General features: G+C 46.2%; 1 protein-coding gene across 1 annotated transcript in view; it reads right to left on the minus strand.

Annotated features, from left to right (window-relative positions):
• Nucleotides 1-11,271, minus strand: part of T265_08566 (hypothetical protein) — a gene marked incomplete at both ends in the record, with an annotated part of 34,633 nt that extends 23,362 nt beyond the window's left edge. Inside the window, one exon of the mRNA XM_009174411.1 lies at nucleotides 11,203-11,271. Within this exon, the coding sequence (XP_009172675.1) occupies nucleotides 11,203-11,271 (69 nt within the window). The remainder of the gene's footprint in view (nucleotides 1-11,202) is intronic.

Here is an 11,271-nt window from a genome sequence, read left to right on the forward strand (position 1 = left end):
TACACACACTGTGAAGTGGCAAGTCTGAAAATGCCGTAGATTTCGAGAAATCAATCTCATTGTGCGAATAGCCTGCGGCGGTCCCCTTTGGGCCCAATCTCATTGTGCGAATAGCCTGCGGCGGTCCCGACACTTTGGGCCCCGCTCGTTATGCTTCGCTGCTTGTCCAACCTAGTGTAGAGGGTTGGTCTCAGACTGTACGTGGCCCCACTCGTGGGGAACACACCTTAGACCTCAATTTTTCAAATGGGGACCATTTGGCTACGACTGAAGTTGGTCCATGCTTCCCAGTTAGCGATCACTGCGTCGCTTCATGCAATGCAGTCAGGTTTGGCGAAGCTGTTCCTACGAGTCCTTCTTTGTTTCACCTCCCGACTCCGGACATTTTGCTGGCTTTTTCAACCCTGCCGGCCTCCCGGGACTGGAACGACTTATTTCGCTCAGCAGATACACAACGTATTTGTGATATCTTCAACCAGAACCTATTGACCTCTCTCTACCTTGCTTCTCCCACTAAGAGTTTTTACCCTGGCATCTCTTGGCATGATAAGCTATCGAAAGCCTTGGACAATAAAATACACCGAGCCGACACAGGATATCGGAAATCTCATTGATACTCATCAACAAGCTCTCAACTGACCAAGGGTCCTCACTGGTTTCCCTCGAATGCTGAGAAGAGAGAACTGCTTTCAGGGACCGTTCTAGATGTAAATTACTCGGCCGCCAATTTCGTTGACGCTGTAACCCAAACTGTCACCAAGTCACATGTCTGCGCTCCGCCGAAGGTAGTTGTGTCACTCATCATGTCAATATAGCTGACCTCTTGAAAGCCTACTCTTTCGGCTGCTACTTACCGCTTTCTGTCAAGTTCAACCCTACAACGTTCGCCACACACCTCATCTCTACAACAGAGTAACAGCGTTGCAACAACGTTGCAACAGATTAGCAACGTGAGCATCTCCTTAGCTGATTTATCAGCCCTTCTTCAAGCCCTCAAAGACTCCGCCGTGCCGGGAGGCGACGGCATACCATCACGTGTCCTGAGATATGGCAGTCAATATGTCAAAACCCTTGTCTGAACTTCTTCTACTCACTCAGAAAACTCTAAAATTGTCCCCTTCCAGTATAAACAACCTGTTGTTTGCCCTCATTTTAAATCCGGACCCAGGCAAATTACGTCCAGTGACTGAGGGATTCAACTCCTCTTCATACTCCTCTTTTACTGCAAACCCTCGAACGTCTGATCAAAGGCCCGTTAATCAGGTTTCTCCTAGCTACAAACGCCACAGATGACCGACAGTGCGGATTCCTATCCCAGAGATCCGTAAATGGCTGCCAACTTCATTTCTTTGAGACCGTTACAGCGGCCTACGACGCTGTATACTCCACTGTAACAGTCTATCTGGACATCCAAAAAGTCCCCATGCCTCCCTGCTACACAAACCTGGCACAGTTGGCATCGCTGGAACCTTATTTCAGTATTTCGCCTCCTACTTATCAGACATGGGGCAAATAAAGCAAATCGGGAACGTACAGCCATCTCTAGTATCGATCAATACTGGAGTCATCCAAGGAGGCATGCAAAGCCCCATCCTTTTCTTACCGTACATCATTGATATCTTCGGCACCATATTCCATGGTGAGGCTTTCCTCTTCGCGGATGACGTACAAATCGCGTGCACATTCCCCCCTGCACAAGACCTTTCCTTTCGCCAGATTAAGCGGAACTTGGGTTCACTGACTCGCTGTTCAAACGACTCTGGCCTAAGCCTCTCATCCACAAAATCCTGCGTAACTTCCCGCCGCCGCTCTCTCCCGGCTGACGCTTTCGTAATTACTGGAAATCCTATCACCTATTCCACGGAGATCAAAGATCTCGGCCTCAGATACTTCTGTATTTTTAGCTTTCCCACCAGGTGTACTTTCAGGTTGTCAGAGCGCACAGGCTCATTTTAAATACCGACCTCCTGTCATTTCCCAGACACAGTGGCTGCGATTTTTAAGCTATGCATAGGACCAGTCGTGGAATTCTGTCCCGCATTCTCCTCCTTTTACACCCAAAGTTGCCGACCCACAATTAAAAGTGTGCAACGCTTATTCACGAAAAAGCTCTTCTCTTGGTCAAACCCCCTCTCTTACCGCTCCCGCTGTCAAAACCTAGGACTCGAACCACTATGGCTCGGACGGTTAAAATTGAATCCAACTCCCTTATACCGTATGCTGCATAAAAGCGCCTTTATAGCAGAGGCTCGACCAAATATAAACTCACAACCTCACTACAGACTCCGTAACTCCAGCAACCTCTTAGTGTATCCCTCAGCTCGTATAAACCTACGCTACCATTTCTTTCTGGTTTATTACGCTCGCATCTGGAATAACCTTCCTGAGCAACTACAAAGCATCACGCATCATTATAGTTTTTCTCAGTCCACGGACAAATTCCTTACCTGTGAAACTGCCGCCGTTTTACTTAATGCCCGACTACCCTTTGGCCTCCTCTACGAATTAGGTCCAGTGCGCATTTCAGTTTAGCGACGTTACAGTTAGTGGGCACGTAAAGGATCCTGTTATCATTTCTTCCTTAACCTCTTGACCCGTTTTAAGCTAATAAAGAATTTAAATGCCTGCTTGTTCTAAGTATGCAGTGTTATTGGCCTGGTTGTTTTTTCTTTCTTCCTCCCAACCAACTTACACCTCGTACTAGTCTAGTCCCCACACCGGATTACACTATAAACTCTGTCTAGCAACTGTTGATCTCGGACAAAATCTGAAAAAAACAAAGCAAAGTTAGCTCCTTTCTCTTCAAGTCACTGTATGACTTAAGCGCCTATTAAATCTAGATATGGTGTCACTGGCCTGGTTGTTTTCTTTTTCCCCAGCCGATTTATACCTCGTCCTAATCAAGTCCCTAGTCCGGGTTGATCTATCACCTCTGCCCAATGACTGATGCTCTCAGCCTAACTCTGACTGACCGAGCCGAGCTCCGAACCAAATCAAAGTCGTTTTAATCTAATTACAAGAGCGCATTCTGCGCTTATATATGCACCGGTTTGATGATTTGCCCCACTAAATGCCCTCAAGCAAAACATCGCGGTACGCTTCTGCTTGACAGTGCAGCTTACACCAACGCTCCGACGCCATTTAGTTAAGGTGCAATCGCCCTGAATATCACCATTCCATCCCTACCGTCTCAATGACGGCTGTCCTTTCACTTCTTCTCCGTGACTTGCCCCTACCAGCGTCTGTATGCTGTTGGCTTGTTCGAATTGAATGAGCTGCCGTTAGTAGCCTTGCCTTCCCCCGACTAAAAAAGGTAGCTGGAGTATTTATTAATGCACAAACCCCATTTATGACTCATTGATAGCTTTCCGCCTTGCGGATCTGGAACCATGCACGAGGGAAGAAAACATCATGCGGTGGACGGGTACGCCCTGAAGGGAGGGCCGCCCTGTTACGTTGCATCGGATGCGTTTATATACTCGCCACCCCTCCAGTAGCACGGTTGCATCGCCCATCGCCGGCGGTTCTGAGCCTCGCCTTTAAGTTCAGGAAATCAAAAAATACCACTGACTACTGTTTGTTGCAACCAGTTTTGGGCTCACCTCGTTTGAATTATGTATCTGGCAACCTCACAGACCACAGGAGAAAAAAGCTGGCATTTGCCAGAAAAATAAAAATTCACCTGGGGTAGCCTGAAGATATTCTGCAATGTCCAATGGCCGACGAGCATAGCTGTATCCACCTCCGTCATAACAGAGACTTCATCGCACCAAGGCCCATTTCGTCATCCAGCAGGGAACATATCTACCTTCCGCTCCCACTAATAGGCACGAAAGTCTTCATCGCTACGCACCACTTACAGATAAAGCTGATAACAGTGCTTCGGGGACTGGTGACAATTTCTCTTGCACATAATTGATAATGATAATGAAAATGATAATGTTTATTCCCAACTTGTGGGTCGCATGCCGTCTGGCATGATCATGCGTTTACAGTCAGAATGGGGTATTACTGAGGGACTTGCGAATAGTGGTGACTGCGCGAAAACGGGCGGTGAAGGCAACCAATCAAATCTGAGAACGTCATATCACGATGCAATGCAAATCAAGGCCACAGAAAACAAGGTAATTAAATTAGAAGGCGTTGGAATAACCAATCAACACAAACGAACGCAGACCACAACGCAACAAAGATCAAAAACGGACCAATAGATCCACTAAATTCGTTACACTTCAAGTAGTCAATCACGTCGGAAGATAACAGATGGCCTTCGCATGTTACATAAACGCGCGCAGGCAAGGAAGGAGTGCCCACCCGATGATGTCGCCTCGTATGGTGACAAAACGTTTTCAGCCAATTGCCAAGCTCGGCGAACAGATCAACAGCCACCTGATTAATAACCAATTCTGGATTCCTTATTTTCTCTCAAGTCAGTTCAATTTGGCTACCTTTCTTCCGTCTTTGACCCGTCCCGCTGAAAACGCCACCCGACAAGTCGTCTGCAATAATATTTCTAATCTCCGTGCCAATCCCTCCTATCTCCACAGTGAAGACACTCCACCGACCCATCTATCTTCTCTTCCATCATTTTAAGCCAGTTGTCATCTGGCATTCTACGCTCTAATGCCATCGAATCTGCCCACACAAAGACCTACTAAATCCACCATATGATTCATTCAGTTCTGGCTCTAATTTTATCTCTGAAACGACTGTGGCAAAATTAAGTCCCTTCGCTCCCCGCAACGTCACATTATAATAATGTATATTCCCAACTTGTCGGTGGCATACCGCCTAATAGGCATGAGGTCCGACTAATTCAAAGACTCAGTCGGCTGACATGAACTAGAACTGGAAAACCATTACTGGCCATGAGTGACCTTGGGCGGTTGAGTACATGGCCGGAGTCATAACGAGCAAAAGTGGAGGTGGAGATGGGATGATTCGAATAGGGAGAACCCGGCAAGTTTAGTCTTAAAAATATAGTGTAATCTGAGAACAAGCAGACTCACTGGTTGCATTGTTGTTGGGAAGTCAGGTGAAGGGTTGAGGTTGGATGGGGACACAGAGGTGGTTGAATTTGAACGAGAAGTCCAATAGGTTGGAATGAATGTCACGTTTATCGCTGCTAGACTTAGCTTTGTATTCCTGCTAACCATTTATTCGCCCTTACTGGCTGATCAGTTTGGAGGCCTCGTATTCTTCTGTTGTTCCCCTTTTTCTCTTGCCTTTCTACTTCAGGCGCTCGGGCTCACCTTTATCTAGTTTCACTGGTCAGTGAGACCAGCAAATGCTCGATGGTGAAGAAGCAATGTACAGCGGTCTAATTCGCGTTAGAAACAGCCAGCAGCGCATCGATCACAATACTTAAAACGTTTTTAACCCGCACTCTTCCTGTTAATGCCTGGGCACTTCTTAGTTTGGTTAAGGGCGATCGAGCGTAATTGGTTCTCACTTACATGCAATGTCTACTGTGCCTACTGTTCCTTGTCCAGCATTAACATGTCCAAATGCCACACGGATTTTTTCAATCGGACCTGATACCTTATCTGCCTTTCGGGTGTACTACATCGCCTTTTGATTAGTCCCATCGCCGTCGAGGTGGCAGTTTTATTTATTGTCTAATACTGATATGGACATGTTCCCTTTAAGGATGCATTACTTATCGATACCTCGGAGTCTGTTTGGCCTCGCGGCTCAACCTGTTAATCCTAAAGCGTTTGCGCACTCCCCTACTACACACTACTGGCCCCTTTACTGAAATTTGCGCCTTTTCCTTCCTTGAAGTTTCGCCGCATTCGTCTAATATTATATGGTCTCCGAACTCCCTCAAATGTACCGTTTTTAAAAATTTACCACGCCCCTTTTGCCCTTGCTGACTTAGTTTGATGTTGATGGCCGGCTTAACTTGCCAAAAAGCTCTTACACGGTTCCCGCATGTTAGTCACCCCACTTATCAATGGCTCCCTCTATTCAAGTGGTGCATGCAGTCTGCCCCGAGTTGTCACTTGCATTTGAGCAGGCATCTGTCACTCTATTGCTTCATTTCCGAAGCTCCTTAATCCTCTCCCGACCGTGCCTCAATTAGTACGCTCCCAAAAGGTTGGGAGATAAACCATTTATTGTATCCGATAAGGCCTTGCAGTCTTTTTGCTTCTTGATACCCGGAACGAGTACTTGCTTCCAATCAACATCAACAAAGTGGCCATCGTCCACGGCTGTGTTCGGCCATCGCTAAAATTAGCTGCTCCTGCTTAGGCTTTCTGGCAATGCTTATTGCACAGCCTGACGCCTGACAACACGAAACCGTAGTGCTTAACGGTAAGGATTTTTCTCCCGGCGGTCAGTTGAAACCTTCTAGATGGCTATTCTGCATGCTATTCCAGATTACGCTCCATTCATAACCAACTTGCCATAATGTAATTAATAGCGCCTATTCCCAACCTGTGGGTAGCATACCATCTAGTTTGATAATAATGTTACGGTCAGAATAAAAGCATGACTGGCATTGATTGTGGGCAAAATGTGTTAAGAAAGTGGACAGCATCATTTGGGTAGGAATTATTTGATGTGGGCATGGTCACCACTAAACCGTTATTGGAAGGGAAGCACAGTTATAATGCGTTATTGTGGAGAATATAGAGTGTAGTGGTCTGGCTTCCCGATAAGTTAGTTTACCAGGAGTGTGTGGCATAGAAATAAAAATAATTACGCTAGGTTGGGTATACAAAAATAAAGAAGTTAGATGGAACAGACTCACTAACAACTGTTCTCTTTAAAATAGTTCGTCGTTGGCCCAGGTCAGCGAATAAATCATAATCCAATTATGTTGGTCCAGAGGTCTTCTTCTGAACAGTTCCCCACATATAATAGATCCCGAAGATGTCTGAAATGTTTTGGTACCAGAGTTGGTACATGAGACTCGCGAATGACCGCTGCAAGCGCGAGCGAAATCAGAAGATAGTCGAAGCACGTGATCACGCTTGCATTATGAGAAATTGTACAAGTGCGCGTTTTTGTGGTTTTTGTATTTAAACAAAAAACTATTATGCAACTGATGAAATACGTGGTGTTATAATGGAAGTAAAATAAGGGTACAAAACGCCACACGAGCAAGATTGGAGCTTTAGAATTTGAGGATGGCGCACAAAAAACAGAGCGAATGAGGACAAAACGATAGGCTTCCTGCCTGACACATGACAAAAAAATGTAAAATGGTGAAAAATCAGGAACCAGAATATTAGATCAAATGAAGCAGCAGATTTGGCGTCATCCAGCCGGTCATGGTGAACTAAAACCTAAAACCACTGCTAAGGCCTCGTGGCCTTAAATTGCTGGACTCGTGGCCAGGGTCACAAAACGTGTAAGTGGAGATGACGAAGTGGAGGGATTAGCAAGGTGGATAAGCGTTCAGAGGAATCACAGAATCACGGTCTACATCGAAACTGTAGAGACTCACCGGCGTCACTTTACAGAAAGTTGCTGAATTTTGTGAGAAGCACAAACACACAGAGATGGCTAATTTCGAACGAATAGTTCAGCAGCTGGAGTCAGGTGGGGAGTTTGTCGTATTTGCAGTTAATTGAACGAGTGGATGTGAGGGCACAGTCGAGAGAAGGAACGGAACAATAATAATAATGCCTATTCTCAACTTGTGGGTGGCACACCCTCTGGCATGATCATGCGTTCACAGTAAGAATGATGCATGACTGGGGGTGTGCGGGTAGAGCAGATTGCGCGAAGAAAAGACAGTGTCATGAACAGTGGGAAATGTTCAATGAAATAATAATAGGTTTTTTCCCAACTTGTAAGGTCCGAGTAGTTCAAAAACATGGCCGGCTGGCATGAACTAAAACTGAAAACCATTACTGGCCATGAGTGACCTTAGGTGGTTCGGTATATGGCCGGAGTCACAACGAGCGAAAGTGAAGATGGGGATGGGATAGTTCGAAGTGGGAGAAAATGACCGGCTTTGTCTAAAACATATGGTGCATTCTTAAAATAAACAGACTCACTGGTTGCACTGTTGTAGGGAGGTCAGGTTCAGGGGTTAGATTGGATGGGGACATGGGGACACAGAAATGGTTAAATTAGAGCGAGTAGTCAAACAGGCTGGAATGAGTATGTCCTGGAGACAGTTGGGGTAAGTTAGGAGTTTGCCGTATTCACAGTCAATTGAACGAGTGGGCAAGAGGGCACGGTCGGGAGGAGGAATAGAACAGTTGTGGGTGTGTTATCAAACTGGGTATGGCAGTGCCTTGCCATCATTGTCCCGACATGCTTCAGTTTTGACAGCCCCGTAACGGACGTCACATTTAAGTTGATTGGGCTGGGGTGTAATTCATTAGGCAATTCATTATGCAGCTGGATTCATTTCAGGCTGGCCGAGGAAACAAGCTGAAACAAAGCCGATATGGGACCGCAGGTCCTCTTGGTCCGTTTGGTATCCCTTAGTTGTAGGTCGTAGGCCAGATGGAGTGGATATCAGCTAACTAGTCGTCCAAACCGGGCATTGCCGAAGTTCAAAGCTAAGGAAGATGACGGGATTGATGAGATTTGTAAAAAATGGTGAGGGGACACTAAATGGGGTAATATGCATTAATATAGATAGAAAGAAACTTGACGTCTGCCGCAATTAAGGTGATGACAAGTGATTATATGGAATGGGATATAGATGGATTTGTACTTAATGCACTAGCTACCAACGGTTGCTAACATACATATTCCACGACAAGCGATCTAGTTGTATCCGATATAAGTGCGCAGAATGGTAACGTGGAAATCTGGTGTTTAAGAGCTGACGGGAGTAAACTTCCGGGATGGGTGGTACCATTTTATATCCCCTCAAACTCACTATGTTTTGCAAATCTCCTCCCATCCCCTCACCTTCCCAAGCTTTAAACTTCGGAAGTGCCCGCCTTGGACGACGTGGCCTCCACTCCACCTGGCCTATGATCTACAACTCCGGGATCACCAAGCATGCCAAGAAAACCTGCAGTCCCATATCGGCTTCGTTCCAGCTTGTTTCCTCGACCAGGCTGAAATGAATACCGCTGCTCAATGAACTGCATACCGAAGACGAATCATCTCAAATGTGACGTCCGTCACGAGACTGTCCAAAACCGAAGCATGTCAGGCCAATGATGGCACGGCACTGCCATGCTCAGTTTGATAGTACACCCGCAACTGTTCCATTCCTCCCCTCAACCGTGCACTCTTGCCTACTGGTTTCATAGACCCCAATGAGCCCGAGCGCCTGAAGTAGAAAGGCAAGAGAAAAAGGGGAACAACAGAAGAATACGAGGCCTCCAAACTGATCAGCCAGTAAGGGCGAATAAATGGTTAGCAGGAATACAAAGCTAAGTCTAGCAGCGATAAACGTGACATTCATTCTAACCTATTGGACTTCTCGTTCAAATTCAACCACCTCTGTGTCCCCATCCAACCTCAACCCTTCACCTGACTTCCCAACAACAATGCAACCAGTGAGTCTGCTTGTTCTCAGATTACACTATATTTTTAAGACTAAACTTGCCGGGTTCTCCCTATTCGAATTATCCCATCTCCACCTCCACTTTTGCTCGTTATGACTCCGGCCATGTACTCAACCGCCCAAGGTCACTCATGGCCAGTAATGGTTTTCCAGTTCTAGTTCATGTCAGCCGACTGAGTCTTTGAATTAGTCGGACCTCATGCCTATTGTTCCCTACAAGTTGCAAAAGAAACATATTATTATTATTCAATCGAGTACCTCCCACTGTTAATGACATTGTCCCCTTTTTGCACAATTCCCACAACCCACAAATCCCCCTATCATACCCCAACCTGACTGTAAACGGATGATCATGCCAGGCGGTATGCCACCGACAAGTTGGGAATATACATTATTATAATGTGACGTTGCGGGGAGCGAAGGGACTTAATTTTGCCACAGTCGTTTCAGAGATAAAATTAGAGCCAGAACTGAATGAATCATATGGTGGATTTAGTAGGTCTTTGTGTGGGCAGATTCGATGGCATTAGAGCGTAGAATGCCAGATGACAACTGGCTTAAAATGATGGAAGAGAAGATAGATGGGTCGGTGGAGTGTCTTCACTGTGGAGATAGGAGGGATTGGCACGGAGATTAGAAATATTATTGCAGACGACTTGTCGGGTGGCGTTTTCAGCGGGACGGGTCAAAGACGGAAGAAAGGTAGCCAAATTGAACTGACTTGAGAGAAAATAAGGAATCCAGAATTGGTTATTAATCAGGTGGCTGTTGATCTGTTCGCCGAGCTTGGCAATTGGCTGAAAACGTTTTGTCACCATACGAGGCGACATCATCGGGTGGGCACTCCTTCCTTGCCTGCGCGCGTTTATGTAACATGCGCGTTGATTGACTACTTGAAGTGTAACGAATTTAGTGGATCTATTGGTCCGTTTTTGATCTTTGTTGCGTTGTGGTCTGCGTTCTTTGTGTTGAATTGGTTATTCCAACGCCTTCTAATTTAATTACCTTGTTTTCTGTGGCCTTGATTTGCATTGCATCGTGATATGACGTTCTCAGATTTGATTGGTTGCCTTCACCGCCCTATTTCCTCTACCGTGGTGGTTAGTGTCCCTGCGTTCGCCGGTTCCCGAATGAAAGACATGAGAGAAGGGAGTTGTGGGAATGTGTCGGTAGCCGGCGGCCCAGCTACACTATGTGTGGGGAGATCTAGGTTCAATATGGACGGGACAAAAAACGTGTTTTTAGCATCGGCGGAGGGTATTTTAAGATGAGGAGTCGGTTAGAAATAGGGCTGTGATGGCGGAGCTGAAGGTGGCACTAGAAGGGCCAGGGGCTCTGAAAGAGGCTAAGGCAAATATTGGGTGGGCGGTCAGTAATGCGGAGCCGGCTAATGATAAAGAAAATGCAGCGATAGATGTTGGTTTCGTTTTCCATCATGTAAATTATGTGTACTCATGTAGAAATCATACCTGAAAAGGCAAACAATTGGAAGGTAATGACTCTTGGACCCTCGGACTGGTGACAGAACGTTCGAGAACCAATCACCAAGCCCAGCAAGCAGGTCAAAAGTGACCCAATCGACTAACGCCGAGGGTCAGGCTGACTGAAGTGTTAAGAGTGGAGTCATCGAGAATGTCACCAGACAAGTACGCGGAGCATGTGGTCGGACACCAAAGACCGGAAACCGGAAGTCACAAAAGCCAAATTCTCACCTCTACGACACCATCGGACGCATCATAGCCTTCAAGTAAAAAGTGAACATCGCTGGTTACCGGACGCAT

The sequence above is a fragment of the Opisthorchis viverrini genome, assembly GCF_000715545.1.
Source record: "Opisthorchis viverrini unplaced genomic scaffold opera_v5_228, whole genome shotgun sequence".
Lineage (NCBI taxonomy): Eukaryota > Metazoa > Platyhelminthes > Trematoda > Opisthorchiida > Opisthorchiidae > Opisthorchis > Opisthorchis viverrini.